At 37.2% G+C, this 19,096-nt stretch overlaps 1 protein-coding gene across 4 annotated transcripts in view; it reads left to right on the top strand.

Moving 5' to 3' along the window:
* WDR7 (WD repeat domain 7) overlaps positions 1–19,096 on the top strand; it is a 287,515-nt gene that overhangs the window by 216,020 nt on the left and 52,399 nt on the right. For all 4 annotated transcript variants that reach the window (XM_070420352.1, XM_070420351.1, XM_070420354.1 and 1 more), the window contains 3 exons: positions 1,880–2,029; positions 2,528–2,610; positions 16,085–16,184. In XM_070420352.1, coding sequence (XP_070276453.1) covers positions 1,880–2,029; positions 2,528–2,610; positions 16,085–16,184 — 333 coding nt within the window. The remainder of the gene's footprint in view (positions 1–1,879; positions 2,030–2,527; positions 2,611–16,084; positions 16,185–19,096) is intronic.

Below are 19,096 nucleotides of genomic sequence, written 5' to 3' on the forward strand. Positions count from 1 at the left end.
AATACAGGGCGGGACAAAAGTGTTACAGTTGGAAGTACATGGAACACATCGTTTATTCTTAAATTATTATTTATTAATGATCGCATTATTTTCCATATGAACAACTGTAAACTTACTTTTGCCCACCCTGTATATAAAAGGTCTTTACATTTTTCAAGTGTATCTACCTGTAATCAAAACCAGACTTCTTATTTCACATTGGCTCTCCAACTGTAAACAAAAATGTAAGCCATAAACTTGCTAATTGTTTTTCCTATTACATGTCACAAATAAAGACTTGAATACCAATTGATTCCCACATTCTTAGTGTTCCAACTAATTGCCCACATCTAACTGAGGAAGTAGTAAGAAACAATGGACCAATTATAGGATCTTCCCATAGTCCTCAGTAGTGGGAGGACAGGAAAGGATGATGGCTCCTAAGTGTCTTAAAGGTCTATTCCGTTTCAGCCTGAGGAACGTGCAGACTCCGTGTTTGTGGGGTATGGGCCCTGTCTGAGTTGTTTTTCCTGTAGCTGTGATGAGTTTTTAAAATATTAAATAAACACTTCTGAGTCCGCTCTGATAACCTGGAACCTATTGGGCCTGTGCCTGCCCCAGGGCCATCCAGAATAGGCATGCAGCAAATATTTGTGACATGAAGGCAGCTAGAAGGGAGGAAGGGAGGTCCTAACAGCAGGCTGTATGGGTTTATAAGAAGCAGTAGGACTTTGAATTCATAGCTAAAATAAATTTGAAGACTTAAAGGTGTGTGTTTTTTTAATAGTGCACAGTGTTAAAGTGACAGATGTCTTTAAAATATACATATATCATATATGTATGTATGCGTTTATATCTTTTATAGATGTGATATATTTGTACAAAGTATATGTATGTATAAATGAACAGACTTAGTGAATTTTTTTACGAGTTTTTCTCATCAGTGGGATATGCACAGATAGTAATATTGAATATGCTGCATAAGCCTTACCTCAGTCTGACCACATGTGCAGGTGCTATAAACACCAGGCATTAAATGGTCTCTTTAAAGGAAGTAAAAAAGCATTTATATTAATTGTGTGTTTTACTTAATTTGCTCCGTATACATATATGAGTATTTTTAAATGAACTGTTAGAAGAGCCATGCTTTGAATTTATTCTATTCCAGCACTTGGTTAGAAGGTAATTTTTAAATATTTTAATGTAATAGTCCACATTTATTACCTTTTAAAAACAAGTTTTCCACTTCACTTCGAGTTTTTGAGTAAAATACCGAAGTATTTCTCTCTGTGATTGAGTCCCCTACGCCATCTCCATCCCCACTCTCCGCTGGCCAGTCCAGGGCCCACCGATGCTCTCTCTCCTCTGAACCATGTAAGACTTACAATTTGTATGGGGAAAATCACACTAAACTTACATTACTTACAGTGCTCTTTATTTTTTAAGGCATGTTTATTTTAATTTACCAACTTGATTGTAAAGCACCCAGCATGGTACCTGAGACCTAGTAAGTGCCATATAAACATCACTTACTGTGATTACTTGAGAGCAAGTATCATGTCTTACATTTGCTGAAGCCCTTAACTGCTCTCCACCTCAGTGCCATATATACCAACCTCACAAACCTTCAGTCTGTCTTACCTTGAGAAATGTCATGGTAATATTGTATTAAAGTCTTATGTATCCAGGAACTTAGAGAATTTAATTAGAGAAGACTTAACTGGGTTTTTATTCTACTAAATACCTTCTTTTGCAATCAGAAGTATTTCCTGTCTCACCCCAGGAGGTTTGTTCTTGTTGATTTTTTACTCATCTACTGTAATAATAATTTCCAGTGGCTAGAAGTGTGAAACTCTATCAAGGGTCCACCACATCTGTATAGCACGGAATGTCTCCACAGGTCCACAGACACACTGCTCTGGCCGCGAACACCCAGTCGCAGCAGAATATACACACGACCGCTCTCGCACGAGCTAAAGGGGAAATTCTGAGAGTCATTGAAATTCTCATTGAAAAGATGCCCACAGATGTTGTGGATCTTCTTGTGGAGGTAAGAATACCCTGTTTTAAATGACACATCAACAGCCTGAATGAAATATTCCAGTGGAGTAATATACATCTCTAAAAGAGACCTTATTTAAATTTCCTCAAAAATCAAAGCGATTGCTGTGTTCATGTATCATTCACCTGGAATTAATTGGTCTACGTTAGAGTAATTTGTAAAGGTCATGTTCTCTTTGGCATCTTCCATTATAAATAAAACAAAACACATACAGTATGCTTGAATAAAAGTCACTATACTGCATATAAATATGAACAGCTTTTAAAGGAAATAAGTGGTTTCTTTATTTTATTGCATTGTCTTATAAATGTTTTTCGCAGGTAAAAGGTAGCCTGCAGTATAAAGTAAATATACTTTATTTTTTAAGTAAATATTAAAATTAAACTGCCTAGAATTTCCATGGGCAAGTGAGGCCTAAGTTAATAATTTAAATTTGGAAAATTAAGAATTTGAAATTAATTTTAGATTTGTATCCTTCCTATAAAGGTGATGGACATCATTATGTACTGCCTCGAAGGATCTCTAGTGAAAAAGAAAGGTCTTCAGGAGTGTTTCCCAGCCATCTGCAGGTAAAGAAGCCTTCGATAGCACGCAAAATAATGTCAGTACCAAATAATTGTTAAGAAATCTTGAACATGGTTAGTAGTCTTGCTCAGTTAGAAATCCAATCATTAATTAATATCTGCTTGCTTTCTAAAACAATTTAGGTGGTCTATAATAAAAACACAACATGAAAAAGTTTTCTCAAAACTTAAAAAATGAATACAATACCATCTATTGAATATGCCTGTATTCTTACATTGGTACTCAAATGAACATTTACATGAAAAAAAGGAGAGTTGAGGAAGCTTCTCACATGAGAGGGAAAATATACTTGGCAGTCCATAGAACCCTTTATGCCACATTTTTAAAATATATATATTTTATTGATTTTTTACAGAGAGGAAGGGGGAGGGTTAGAGAGTTAGAAACATCGATGAGAAAGAAACATCCATCAGCTGCCTCCTGCACACTCCCTACTGGGGATGTGCCCACAACCAAGGTACATGCCCTTGACTGGAATCAAACCTGGGACCTTTCAGTCCGCAAGCCGAAGCTCTATCCACTGAGCCAAACCAGTTAGGGCCCTTTATGCCACATTTTTGTTGGTAAATTTTATTTTTAACTTAAGGCCAGCATCTACATATTGTATGTGTTTTGCCTATGAGAAAGCAAGAAAAGAAGCTAAGAGCAGTTAAAACTTTTATAAACAGCACTGAATACAGTAACTATAACCTTAAGAATTTTATGTGTATAGCATATAATTGTTATGAAATGAAGATTTTTTAAATTTCAAAATGTAGTAACATTATATTTATTTTCCTTTTAAAAGAGCAACCAGTTGGTTATAGTTACATAACATTTTTCTTTTTAAGACAAATTCAGTGATTTTAGTTATTTTTGCTCAGTTCTATGAGTACCTTGTGGTGGAATGCTTTGTTTTAGGCTCTACATTTCCTGAGAGCAGTGACATTACACTATGCCTCTTTACGTTTTCTGTATTCCCGAGTATTATGGCAAGCATTTGATGAATTAATTACTGCACTCTATAAGCATGCTCATGTATTTTACATTTTTACAATAGGTTTTATATTTTAGTCTCTTTCTGATTTACACCATCCAGGAAGTTAAAATATGAAGACACATAAGAAAAGACTATGTTGCATTATACATGTGTACAGATGCATATTTTCTTGTGATATACATTAGGCATAATAGAATACTGTAATTTTTTAACATCATGCCACATTAATTCTGGTTTATGTTCTCTTTGTTAAAAAGTGTGCATACTGGATTCTTTCATGCAGATAGTTGATATTAAGAATTAATTTAGCTGTTATAGTCCCAGTCTATTGTTCTTTAAGGAAAAGTCTAAGTGAAAATGGTCATTTGTCACCTAGTGGAGGTGAGGAAGCGTTTTCCCTAGGACTGATCTTACTGAATACTAGCAAAGCGTTCCTTACAGCACCAGTCACTGCTGTGTGAACAAGCCTCCGGGAGTTAAGGTGAGGAATCCGTGGTGCTTACAGGGCCCAAGTCTTCCCTTTGCCGAAGGGCAGCCTCCTCCCCAAGCAGTGTCCTCAGTTCCTTGGGTCACCTTCGTTTGCTGCACATCCACGTTTGATTCCTATTAATCACCAGAGAGTAAGGATCCTGCTTCAATGCTAAGGAAGCAGGTGTCTAAACTGAATGCTTAGTACCAGTGTTTTTCTGATTGACAGGAAGCAATTTTTTTTTTGTTTATTCATTTAATAACATTTATTGAACACCTACTGTGTATCAAGTACTAGCTAGGCTCTGGGGATACAGTGATGAATGAGATGATATCCTGAAGAAGCACAGGATCTCATGTAATTATAAAGATAAATAATGCCAGGGGTTCATGTGCTGGAGTAGAATTACATACCAGGGACAGGGTTGGACAATAAATGGAGTGCTGAACTCTGGATATGGGAATCTTAGGAAGATTCACAAAGGAGAAGGCAGACCAATAATAGTATTTGTGACAATGATTTGCTAAAAGGGACTGCCAGGTGAAGAGAAAGGTTTGTTCTCAGGGGGTTGGGTGGTGGTGATAGACGAGGTGGTGAGTTTGGGGAACACTTCACCGAGGGGCTGTTGGGGGTGGTGGGCTTTGCAGAATGAATGGGCACGTGCATCTCGAGTCGCACAGAGAACCAGACCAGCAGATGGTGAGGGCACAAAAGTATACAGTGAGTTTGATAAGTGCTGTGTCGTCTTGGCTAGAATGTAGGCTGAGGATGGAAGTCTAGTATAGTACTTTGAATTTCAAATGAAGGAATTAGGCTATTATTCTATAAGCAAAGGGAAGTCAGCAAAGTTTAAGCAAAAATGTGTAATTCTTTTCCCAGAACAATTTATAAGACATAACTTTATGAAACACCAGATTTATAAAAAAACAGTTGTTGACTATCTCTTATGAATTATGTCAAATATTATTTTTGCTGTGAGTGTATAAGCCACATAGGCCTACTTATTTAAGAGTCAACCCATAAACATAGAAAGATTATTAACAATGTAAGGTTGTAGCTTATGCCAAATGAGAGTAGGAAGAGACAATATATTATGGATTGTTAGATGGGACCTCAAAAGTTTTACAATGCCACCCTTAGTTTTAAAGACTTGCCCTTAGCATCATGGAAGGCCGGCCAAGGATTATACCTTCAAACTGTTCATCAATTGGCTCTTACCTAAAACTCAGTAAAAAAAAAAAAAGAGAGAACACTTAGAGCAGTGGTTCTCAACCTTCCTAATGCCGTGACCCTTTAATACAGTTCCTCATGTTGTGGTGACTCCCAACCATAAAATTATTTTCGTTGCTACTTCATAACTGTAATTTTGCTACTGTTATGAATCATAATGTAAATATCTGATATGCAGGATTTATTTTCATTGTTACAAATTGAACATAATTAAAGCATAGTGATTAATCACAAAAACAATATATATGTGTTTTCCGATGGTCTTAGGCAACCCCTGTGAAAGGGTCGTTCGACCCCCAAAGGGGTTGCGACCCACAGGTTGTGAACCGCTGACTTAGAGCTAGTTAAGTGGACACACGGTCCATTTATTCCTCTCCATGTTCTAGTGTACATCCCGAGATTAAACACAAGCATCAGAGAGCTGCATGTTTGGGCCCCATTTCTAGTCTCCTTCAGAGTGGTGCTCCCACGTCCCTCTGAGCATCATGCCAGCAGTTTGCAGAGCCTCCCAAGGGTGTCAGAAGGAGATGGCGAGTGCGTTTATTGTGGGTCATGTTTCTGTCGTACATTGTTTAAGGTCCCTTCTATGAAGACTCAGTCAAGGCATTTCTTTTAAATCACAGTGTTGGGCATTTTTTGTTTGTTTTGTCCAAGGAACTAGTATGTGAGTCTGGTTTTGTTGTCCACATTACCAGTATTGTTAAATTAAAGAATTTTGCTTTGGCCATAGGCAGCTCAAGCCCAAATTCCTGCCTAATTTTAGTAAATTATGACTTACTCCCCGCCCCCCCCCCCCCCCATTCTCTTCACCTCATCTTCATATCTTAGGCCTGTCTTTTCTTTTTGCTATTTTATGTCTATAAGTGTCCCTAATTCCTTTATGTAGTATGAGTATATATATGTTTGTGTGTACATATATTATTTATGTGAAATATATACACATTTTAAATTTTATTTCATAAGCCATGGAAACAAAAATAGTACTTATACACATAATATGAATTATTATTATTTCCTAAAAATAAAACAAAAAGGTTCTTTTTATTAACTGAAATATCCTCGATCTTCCTGGAGTAGTTTATGTACCTGTAGAATTTTTCTATAATATAGTTAGAAAAAGATATAAAAACCAGATATAAAAATTTTAACTGCTGTGTAAGTTTTATAGTTATAGATTTATTTATTTATGTATTTATTTTTTTTAATCTTCACCCAAGGATATTTTTCCATTGATTTTTTAGAGAGAGTGGAAGAGAGAGGGAAAAACAGAGAGAAATATCTATGTAAGAGAAATTCATTGATTGTTTGCCTCCTGCATGTGCCCTTGATGGGAACCGAACACAGGACCCTTCAGTCCGTAGGCCATGCTCTATCCAGTGAGCCAAACCAGCCAGGGCAATAGGCATAGATTTAAATATTTTCTAATAATTCACATTTTAGTTCTTATGGCTATTATTAATAATATAGTGGCGTCCATTAATAATACAAGAAAATTACTTAGATTTTAATGCCCTTGAGAAAACACAGCACCCACATCCTTCAAAACACAGTTACACAAAAACAGTTCTGCCAGATTTTTCATCACTATACCAATAAGGCTATATGATTATATAAGAATTAAATAGCATATTTTTAGAACACAATCTATTAGCAACAAGATCGTTGCAACATTGAATTAATTTTATGTTTATCAATAAGCAGAGTAAGAAGTACAATAAAGTAACATTTAAGAAATGAATGTCTTAGATTTTCTCCCATCTCACTGGACTTTGCTTTGCCTTTCTCAGTCTCTCAGATGATCTTCAAAAAGGCACCATCCAGCACTGGACATCTATTATTCTTAGGGGGTTCTGAGTAATTTACATTTAATTGCCTGGGGAATAAATAATGCATCAACCTCAGTTAAAAATACCCTGGGCACTAAGAACATAGAATTAACCCTCTTTCAAGTCTCGGGAAGGTCAACATCACTGAAGTTTCCTCAGAATTCAGTGTTAAGATTTCGTTCTTAGTTGCTCTGTTACTGAACTTGAATATTCTTGTGAAGCCCCTCATAGTAGCCCAGCCAACACTGAGCCTGTCATGCTTGACGCAGTTTGATGAATTATTTCTCTTTCAGTCACCATGTAAACTCTGACTCACGTTACACTGAGGTATTTGATGCAAAAGACATGAAAATGCAGAAATGCACAGATGTTGCTGAACTAAGAGAAAAGCAGTATAGAACACATACATGTGATAGACCTTGTTCGAAGATGAATGCTTTAAGGGTTTATTATATACTAAAGGCCCATTGCATGAAGATTCGCGCAATAGGCCTTCCTTCCCCTGGCTGCTGGCACCGGTTTTCCTCTGGCACCCGGGACCCAGGCCTTTGGTCTGGCCGCAGCGGAGAAGCCAAGTCTCTTCAGTCTTCAGTCTTCGCCTGTGTATGCAAATTAACTGTCATCTTTGTTGGGTTAATTTGCATACTCACCCTGATTGGCTGGTGGGCATAGCAGAGGGACAGTCAATTTGCATTCCCCCTTTGATTACTGTAGATTTTTACAAAACTACTCTTTACTAATCTCAGAAGAGAAAAAGTTAAGCTCTTATAAGCTACTAACTGTCAAAGCTCCTCAATTAGAAAGGAAGATAAAGTACCTCTAGAAATATAATGTGATCATAATGTAATTTTAAACTTTAAGGCTATTTTATTATGTTCTGAGGGACTAGAAGTAAAATAATGCATAACAAATAAAGGATTAGGGATTCTTTAATGAAATTGTAAGTTGATGGGAAAATTTGTACTTGGAGATAAAGACATTTCAGGATTTTTTCATAGCACAAGTTAGATATGCCTCTAAATGTAATTTTTAGTCACTTATAACTCCTCTGTTATGCAGATTATAAGTGACTTGAAGAAGGGGGTTTTTGCATTCATTTTTCTTGCAGTGCCTGTAGCAACTAGTAGAGAGCCTCATCTGGCCAAAAGCTCTATCCTGAGAATTCCCAGATAGATCCTTATTTCATGCATTTTATTCTTTTAGGTTAAGGCAATTTATTTGATATATAACCAAGAGTAATTTAACTTTTATGCCTTCTAAAGACTTGTCAAATAAATCTACAGATTCCAAAGAAATCCTTTGTTGGGCTCTGTCCCAATTTTTAGTTTAGAAAATATGAACACTCAATAGAGGCACTCAATAACTGTGGTGAGTAATGAGACCAGCCATGCCGCTTCACGTGTTTAGTCCTTAATTTCTTCGTAATAAATGGCACCAGTTATTTCACTTAAGCTGTGACCTTGCTGCATGGTTTTTATAGAATTATAAGTTGTAGAATTTCAAATCTGAAAAGGACCTTATGTTATGAATTACCTACTCCTGTCCTTCATTTTGCAAACAGATAAATTTAGAACATTTTTGTGCTGACAGTCAAAAGTGAAGGCCAGCTTTGCTGAACAGATCTCACCCGGGTCTGGGTTCCACAGGGTGGGTGTGCACCCGCTGCACTGGCAGGCACTTGTCAGGGACACACACGAGGTGTGCCATCTCATCAGAGGACAGGGTGTGGCCCAGGCCCAGGCCTGTTCCTGGCTGCATCCTTCACTCCATCTCTCCCACCTCCTCTTGGACTTTGCTCTTCAGAAAATGCTCCTCTCCCTTTTATACTGAACTGCTCTCAATGGCATCTCTTCCTCAGCCTGAAAGCATGCTGTTATCTCTTGTTTAAAACCCTTACTTTCCTTGCATCTCCTGTCTCTGCTGTCCAGTCTCTCATATCCCCTCCTTCAGGAAAAGGAGTCTGCACTCTGGCCATTTTGTCACCTCTGTGCCCTATCAATCTGCTGTAATCTGCTGTTGGTCCCTGCTATTTTGCTAGTACCTCTCTCTCCCTCTGGTTACAATTTTTTGATTGCCAAGTGCTTTTCAGTCTTCAGTATTGTGGGTCTCAGAACCCATTAAAAATTTAAAATCCTAAAGAGTTTTAGTTTATAAAGGTTGTTATCTAGAGACTTATAATGTATTAGAAATTAAGCCTGAGAAGTTTAAAAAATATTTATTGATTCATTTCAAATAACAATAAACTCAGTTCATATTGACACAAAAACATGTTTTTATGAAAAATAACTACTTGCCAAAACAAAAGAAAATACTAAGAAAAATAGCATTGTTTAACATTTTTGCAGATTTCTTTAATGTCTGGCTTAATAGAAGACAGGTGGATTTTCATATCTGCATCTGTCTTTAATCTGTTGCCATGTGTTGTTTGATATTTAATTGTAGGGTGAAAATCTGGTCTCACATAGATATATAATTGAAAAAGGAGGAATCTTTCAATTGCCTTTTAGATAATTTTTCATCTTACTTGGTAATTCACCAAAACTCAACGCGTGGTTGATTTTAAAGGTTAGTTGCAGTGTGGAATCTTCAGTCGTAATAAACTTTTCATACTGTTGTGTTCATTCCACTGGGGTATCCAGCACTTCAAGTGGGTCTTTTGCCCATGTGTGATTTTGTAGCATTTTCTGCCCCTAAAGGGCTTAAAGTAGGCTTGGCAGAGATAGGGGGATAAATCAGAGAAATGCCAAGATGCTATGATAAAAGGGTGTCCTAGACATAGGAGAATCCTAGGTGATGTGACCAAACAGACACAGAGGTGGGGGTTGGCAGTTGTGCCAAAAAAAAAAAAAAAAAAAAAAACGAGACTAAAAAGTGAGTAGATATTTATCAGGCAGACAAATCCTTCTGACCCCAAAATCTGAGCTATTTCCATATGCACAATTGGCTGTCATTGAATGAAATACTATATTAAATGCAATTGTGAATCGGACAGTTGAATCAAGGATGGCTTTGTAAAAATTATGTGTTACACTGCATATTTCACTGCCAAGATTGAAGAAATTCTCAAATAATCTATTCATAGACCTAAGCCATATATTTAATGGCTCAAGTACTTGGGCTTCTTAGTAGAAATAAATAAAACAGTACAGTAGTAGTAGTAATAATAGTAGTAGTAGTAAGGAGGAACTTAAAGGACTTAGAATATAAATTTCTCTAATGTACTATAAATGGATAAATCAGTGAATTTTCGGTGGGAAAATGGGAAATCTACTGAATTTCAGTGGTAGTGACCTTGAACTGTAAAGTGTTTTATATGGCTTGCTGGACTTAATGGATTATTTCTCCATTGACCTTTGTTGGGAACTTCTTAATACAATTTTACAAAGAAAATGTACTTCACATTAAAGCACTTTTATTTACTTGTGTGAGTAAATATAATTATTGCTTACCCATAGTTGGTTACATTAAGAGATACTAGAACTGTAAAAAGATTGATGTTAATCCATTTCTACTGACTGTAAGAGAGAAATTTAAAGAGAAACTAGCAAAGTTTTAGAAGAGAAAGTTAAATCATTTATGCATGTACATGTATACATACAAAGAGGAAAAAAATCTGGTAAGAAATATCTCAAAGTGTTTCTCATGGTTATCAGGGGTAGTGGAGGGGATTAGTAGTAAAGAGTTACTTTCTTAAGTGTTCATTTTTCTATATTGTCTGGGTTTCTCTTTAACAATGAGTATGTATATTCCTTTGATAATAAATATACAGTAGATAATTCAAATGAAAAAATAATAAAAAGTAATCATTGTGGAAATAGTAAAGCTTCAAATAAGATAGAAAAAATTCAAGATAAAATAAATATTTAAACTTTTGAACTAAATGGAAAAAAATTAGTCTAGGCAGGAGAGTTAAAAGTCTGTATTTTCAGAGATAATTTTTAAAAAATATATTTTGTTAACTTTAGAAAGAGAGAGGAAGGAAGACAGAGAAAGAGAAACATTGACTCATTGCCTCCCTTACGCACCGCAACCAGGGATCGAACCCACAATCTGGGCATGTGCTCTGACTGGGAATGCAACCGGCGACCTTTGGTGCATGGGAGGATGCTCAACCAACTGAGCCACAGTGGGCAGGGCCAGAGATAGTTCATCTTTTCTTAAACTTTGTTATTCTGTAGACAGACTGATTGATTCTGCTTTTTAAGTGAAAAGCTGAATCAGCTCGGTTCACCCTAAATGGGCACTTAGAATCCAGTAAGGAAATGAATACTGTCTACATTAGGACAGTGCATGAGCTCACTTCTTAAAAAATTTTTCCTAACCTGCGGTTTGTTCTTATCCCAGGTGGTAATAACAGTAATGGGATATGAAACAGCTTCTGTCCTAACTTCCAGTAAAATTCTTAAGTTAGTTACCATTTTGTAGCACACTTTTTTATAATAAATAATTTTAGTTGTTATTCTTGTACTCATGTGAGTAGAAACCCGACTAAAACCATTTTCCTACTCCTAAAAATTCCCCAAAGATAGCTGTCTTTCAGTATTAAACTTCTTCATATTAAAAAAAAAAAAATGAAACTCCAAAGCTTCCAGGAGTATTTCATTTCACTGTATAACAGGAAGAATATTTATTTTTTAGACTCTTTGAAATGATATAGAGTTCCAAACCAAAATCCATTTTTTTTTTGCATTAGCAACATTAAGCTAAAACTAAAATAATTTGCAATTGTTACCAGGTTATATATGCAAATCACAAATATTTAAGAAATAAGCAAGTTTAAAATATTTTGGGGCATTCATTTTCTTCATTTATTAGCATGTTATCAGCTAGCACTTATTTGCCCTAGGGAAATAGCCAATTAACTACATTTTATTTATTCCTTCTAAAGTATATATCCAGAGGTACAAATGATAATGATGGTGATGAGGATACTATGATAGTTACTAAAGTTTACATGTGCTTACCATAGTAAGTGCTTATTATGTGCCAGGCACTGTTCTAAGTACTCTACATGTATTAGCTCATTTTATCCTCCCAGCAACATAGATAGCTACTATTGTTCTCATTTTCAGATGAGGAAACTGAGGCATTATGCAAGTTAAGTAACTTGTCCAAGGTCACACAGTGAGTGGCAGAGCCAGGCAACAAGAGACCTGTTTTTTCAACTCTCATACAATGCACTCGCAACATGCGCGGTGTTTTTTTCTTGCAGAAACGCTGCTCCCTGTCTAGCCTAAGAAGTGTTTCCAATCTCCTACAAACACACAGGGGCCTCTAGCAAGTTGTTTGTTTGTTTGTTTGTTTGTTTGTTTGTTTTTTTGTTTTTTTTAAGAAGGAAAGTAATTACCCTGTTAGGTAGTCAAGTGTTATTCAGGAAATATCCATTGACTATTTAAAGTGTGCAAAACACTGGGTGGGAAGTCCTGACTCACAAATGCCCTTCACCAGTGTCCTTCACCATCCAGAACGAGAGATCTTTCCATTTTGTCCTCTTGAACTGGTGCCTTCCACTAGAATGGAGCACTTTTGGAAAATATTTCCACACCCTCTACTGCTCACATCCCCAAAACTAGCACAGCTCTCCTTGAGCTCCTGCCTTCGCCAGAGCCACCTGCATTTCTCCAGATCTGTCAAACGCATGCACAGTAGAGAGGCCTGAGTTCTGGTGCGGATGTATGAACGTGTTCAATAAAGAGCCTCCTCCTTTTCAAAGTTCCTCCTTGATTGCGGCTATGGCATCTCTGAGGGGTGCACGCAGGCAATAATGAAAATGTGGGGATCAAGGACTTTAAAATTTCTGGATGAAGACCACCCCGGCCCCAACAAGAAATATGTATTTGCAGCATTACTCAATTCCACTTGATTGTTCTTTCATATGCATGAGTGGTAATGTTCTCTCTGACTTAGTTTCCTTGTGGTAGACTGAGTCCAGAAGAACCTTTGTTCTAACTTAAATATAACAAAAGGCTGTTGTTGCCAGGCTGTTGCCTAAGAAACGCTGCCCAAGTGACATGTTACCAGTGAAGCAGCCTGGAGACAGATACCTTTTCCAGAGGACTCAGCACACATGAATCGTACTCTGCACACCCCTCCCCAATTTTGGAGGAATTCAGGACTCTCCTGTAGGATCAGGTCAAGACTAGAATAGTCTTAAAAACTGTAATGGCCAAAACCGGTTTGGCTCAGTGGATAGAGCGTCAGCCTGCGGACTGAAAGGTCCCGGGTTCGATTCCGGCCAAGGGTATGTACCTGGGTTGCAGGCACATCCCCAGTGGGAGATGTGCAGGAGGCAGCTGATCGATGTTTCTATCTCATCGATGTTTCTAACTCTCTATCTCTCTCCCTTCCTCTCTGTGAAAAATCAATAAAATATATTTTTAAAAAAACCAACTGTAATGGATCCCCTTCTTCAATCCATTGAGAATTTGGCGGGTTAGACAAGTGATGCATATCTCACCATCCTTGGTCCTGACAGCCCCCTAATGGGAAGAGTAGTCGAGGGGTGTGGTGGGCTCTGGAACCCTGCAGAGACAGGCTCGCTGCAGCCAGACCACAGAGTGGGTACTTGTGAAGTGACTGCATAAGTAAAATGGACTTACTCTGTTTTGTCAAAGAAATAAACAGTTTAACAAATCCAATCATAGAAACTCGCCAGAAGACCTTTCCTGTTCAGAATTCTTTAAGGTACTGCTGAGAAGTATTAGTCTAGTGGTAAATTGCAAAGAATAAAAAATGCAGACCTGTAACATATGGTCCTTTCAGGCAGACTCAAGATTTGATACCAAGAATAGATTTGATTTCTTTTCTCCCATAAATAACGGTGTTTACAGATGACATAGAAGGGTGAGTGGTAGATATCAGAGCACAGAAAATGGTCAATGTAACAAAAACTTTTTAGATTCTAGTTTAACTAAGTAAAATTTTGTCAACATAAATGTATTTTTTACCAGTGGTTGTTTTAAAGAGGATTATTTGGAGGTGTAATTGTATTCATGTTTTGTGAAAGGATTTTGGCAATATAGCTATTAGATCTGTGCAAAGCTTAATAACAGATTTTTTAAAAGTACCTCTGGAAGTTTTATTTTCTTGTGGCTATTAAGTTGTACAGAATAAATATTTGTTAAAACAATTGTTCCATGTTACTCTAAGGACATAAATTGTGTGTGCTTAAGCGTGTAGATGCAGATCTAGATATAGGATATAGGTATAGATATGGGCATATAGTGAAGTCCAATACTTAGACCAACTGTTTTTAAACTAAATCATTTTTTATTTTTGAGTATAAGAACATTAGATTTAGAATGCTGATTCCTATCTTCTCCATTGAGGTAGAAGTGATGCTTTGAGAAACTAACGTTTTAATAACCACTTAATGGGGGGGGGGGGGGCTTTATGTGTCAGGAGCCTCAGTACCCTTGCTTCCCTCAAACCATACACAAGAGGACGTACCAGGCCTGCGCCCAGCGAGACCCCGCAGGCCATGCTAACGCCGTGCCTCTGCGTGACTGAAACGCAGCATTCGTCCTCCAATGAAGAGGAAGGAGGCTCATCCCCGGGGAGGCTTAGGGTTCAGACGAAATTATTGTTGAACCCACTTCTTAGTAATAAGTAACAAACAAAAAAGTTTAGAAACTTAATAGTTTTCCAGGCTTATGAAATATGTATGAATGTCATAATGTCTAATAAAGCTGAAATGGCTTTGTCAAAATGTCCCTGGTTTCAAAATGCTCCCCTGCAAACATCTTTCCTCGGTCTCTCAGCCTCCCTCATTGCATTTCAGAAACGCAGTCCATGCCCCAGCACTTTTCTACTCTATATCAGTCTCTAGAAACATTAGAGGATGGTATTTCTTTTCCATCACCATTTTACCTCCCCATCCTATGTTTTTAAAAATATGAACGGAAAAGTTACCGATGTTTTCTGGTAATATGAAACCAAAGATAAAAAAGGCAAGGAGTGTGTAATAGAATTGATGCAATAGCCTCATAAATATTTAGGGTAGGCCACTTGTTCATCCGGCAACTCTCACACCGAGACAGTAGGACTAGATAATGGGAAGGTATATTCAAAACTCCTTAGGGATATAAAATCATTCCTTATTTACTCCTCTAATAGTTTTTATTCTTACCTTCCCAGGCTCTTGCCATATGGCCATGGAATCATTAGGACAAAGCATAGATCTGGAATTGAAATACTTAATCCAGTCATGAAATTTAATCTAGAAAAAATAAATAATAAATCAACCTCTTATAACCTTCCAACCATCCTCCCTACATCCCATTTTTACACAATGCCAAATCACACCCGATGTGGTTATTCATACTACCTGTAGCCACAACTGTCATTTAGATAAACTGATAAATGTGGGGAAAAATAGGGAATTTGCCAGGTAGCTTTTTTTCTGGTGGATAACTTTCTAATTTCATTCTAAATTATTGATGTGAACATAAGCATAACATCTATGAAGCTTTTATGTAATTGTTCTGCTGCTAGAAAGTATTTCACTCCTTAATACTATAATAAGCCATGAGAACATAATTCGATTGAATACATAATCCTTTTCTTTTTTTCCATTTCTGTTCAAATAGACATTTTGCATAATAGTCACAGTAGTAAAACTGAGTTTTCATATTTGTGTTTATTTTTGTATCGTCAAATAAGGGTCACTTATTTCTTATTTTAAAATTTAAGGGTGTTTCTTATTATGAAGTTGTTTTCCATTGAAAATAATTATTAGCAGACCTTACTGGCATTCCCCATCATTTTTCTTTCAATTGCTTTAAGAATTACTAAAATAAACTATTTTTGAAAAGTCTCAATACACTAACTATAGATGTACACATTTTAAAATATGTATCGGAGCTGGCTTTAACCTTTGAAAGGTGTTGCTCTCCACTTCCACGTGCAGGTCATCTAACCTGGTTTTGTTGTTGTTTTGAAAATGTTCAATTCAGGTTCTACATGGTCAGCTACTATGAGCGGAGTCACAGGATAGCAGTGGGAGCTCGCAATGGTTCAGTGGCCCTGTATGACATCCGGACTGGAAAATGTCAGGTAAATAAATCACCGTGGCTTCCTCCCCATAAAGTGAGGAAGCTATTGAAGGGAGTGAGAGACTAGCACTTCACCATTATGGATAATGCTAAAGGAATCAATAGTTTAATGAAGGACTCAAAGAGTATAGAGCCCTACTGTCTCCACTCGGTGGGATGAAGGGCTGCCTTTGTTATGCCACAAGTGAGTTTGTAACAGAGCCCAGAGGAGGTGGCACTGCTCACACACCACTGGGCGATACATCTTTTCTTCTTTAAACAAAGCTTTCTGATTTTATTGCCTGTTTTTGCCATGTGTTTTCTGAAAAACGTTTGATGATGCATCATGATAGTTAATGGCTAAATAAAAATTTTCTGACTAGGTACAATGAGATATTTAGCGAAGTTCAGAAAAAGAAGTCACAGTAGCATTTAGTGTAGCTCTATAAAAAGAAAACTGATGTTCTATTGAAATAAGATATAGCTTTGTATACTTTTAAAACTCTTTTAATGGTTTTATAATACTTGACGGAAAAGTCTTGGTTTTGATTTTGATCTTGATCACTTGATTCGCAAAATGGACCAGTTGGGTAGACAAGGCAAGTCTAGCCCCAATTTAGCTATAAGTGAATCAAAGCTCTGAGACTAAACCTCTATCCCAGTGTCACACTCTTAGTTAATGGCAAAACCAGGGCTAGGCTCTGCTGTGATCGTGGTGAATTTACAGTACTCATTGATAAATAGTTCCAAGTCATAACTTGTTATGTTTCACTGTAGCATTTATCAATGTGGATGTATTCACCATATTGGGAATTATATTGAACTGTATCAGATTGATATAGTCAACTGTACTAGGAATTTCCAGAAAAAATATGAAGTTCATAAAGATGTGGCTAAAATTTTAAACTATCTCTTACATTTAATATGCTATTAATTAATTCTCCAAAAGCTCCCCTGGCGGCTTTCCATGAAATAGTTCTCACAGATGGTAACAGGTGTTGGGGGTAGAAGTTTTGGGGGGTCAGGCACATTTGGAGGAAACCATTCGAATGTTCCTCTTTGCAGACCTCCTCAGGGTCTCTACCGTGTGGGTGTGCATTGTGCATTCCTGGGAGCGCACAGACTGTGTACCATTGGCTGTACTTACGTAATAATTCAAGTCTGTTTGTATGTTTTAAGGCATTAAGATCTCATTGGTGACCATATTTCTTTACTTTGAGCTCTCACTTTGAGCAGTGAAACCTCTCTGAATATCTGCTTAAAAATTAAGTTACATGCTTATATTATTTGCTCCTAAAAGAGATAGTTCTTTAAAATTGGAGTTTATCGTTACTAGGAGGCTTGAGAGAAATAAACCAGAAACATCTACAAGGAGCAGGAAAATAAAATAGAACAAGCTTCTTTAAAATCAAAGTGTTGAAATCATAGAGGACTCTTTGTTATCAGATAAGACATGGTTGCCACTGGCAGAGGGAGAAGTGAGGCCCTGTGAGCCCAGAGGAGTGAAAGGAGCAGCTAAGAATTAATGAGAAAGAACCAGGCTGTCCTCAACTAGACCCTTCTTTACAGTTTTCTTCCTCCTAAGTGGTCTCAGTGAAGATCTTAGTAAAATGCAAGAAACATGAGTAATTTGAATGTCGTATTCTTTTTGAGTTACTTGAGATGCACTCATTAATCAGACATTCTTTCTTAACAGGAATTTGTAATGCTATTGATATTCCATTTTATTTTCTGTCTACATTTGAGTGCATTTGGACATTTTAGTGTCCCCATGATTTTTCTTCTACCTCAGCTTCTTGGGTTTGATAGCCAAAGCTATCACTAGTGTTACATGCCTGAATAACCTTTACCTTCCAGCTCTTTGCAAAACCGAACATTACCCTTTTCTCTCATTATTCAGAACTGGAAACAAAGATAAATCTCTAAAATCAATCTTATAAATAAAACTACTTTGGCCAATTATATCCAATGACAAGAACTCTTAAGTAAGAATGATTCTCATTCTTTTATGGTATTAGTGTTACAGTATTTGAAATAAGTGAAGCAACACTTAAACCAAAATATACAAGTATAGTTGACATGTTTGGAGAGGATGTTTTAGAGTTGACTCAAGGGACCAAGGGTTTTGAACTAGGAAGCAGTATGACATTTCTGCAATTAGACATTGGACTCAGTTAACAGAGAGAGCGGGACATTTTTCCTAGCATGAGCAAAAGCATAGAGATATGCCATAAACAATGTAGAAGAAAAACTCGCTGGAGTTTAGGGGTAGGTGTCCAGTTAGGTGGGAAGGTAAGACAGAACCACCTAACCGAGGGGTCACAGCTGATGGGGAAATTGGCTGTGTCCTGGCTGCACAGGGTGCCAGAGGCTGAGGATACCAGGGCCCAGTGGAAGCAGAGAAGGGAGGATCCTGTCGGGCCCCTGTTGTTATCCATAGGTTGGTAGAGGAAAGAAGAGAAAAATTAAATCCCTTTCCCTTACCTTTTGGCATTGGCTTCTCCCATTTTTTAAAATAATTTTCTTTTAACCTGTTCTTCCTAAACAAGAATAGGAGATTATGCAAAACCAAAGGACAGATATCCAGCTCTATCTGGAACATGAGTTTTACTTATATCAAGGGTTCTCAAACTGCTGCCCAAATCTTCCTGCTGCCTGTTGATGTAGTTAAAGTTTCCTGGAATACATCCCCGCTGATTCCCTTAAGGATTGTCTGAGCTGGTGGCACGCTCCAGTGGCAGAACTGAGTTGTCGTGACCAACAGAGACCTCATATGGTCCCCACAGCCTAACATAGTTACTATGGCCCTTTACAGAAAAAGTTTGCTGGTCCTGGACATAGATAATTGAGGGGTAGATGAACTAATTTAACTGAAAAGTGATTTACAACAGTATAGCGTATTTTGGAGAATAATAATTAGAAACTTGTGTGGTT

Source organism: Myotis yumanensis, unplaced genomic scaffold, assembly GCF_028538775.1.
Source record: "Myotis yumanensis isolate MYYU_CA2020_CCGP unplaced genomic scaffold, mMyoYum1.0.hap1 SCAF_7, whole genome shotgun sequence".
Lineage (NCBI taxonomy): Eukaryota > Metazoa > Chordata > Mammalia > Chiroptera > Vespertilionidae > Myotis > Myotis yumanensis.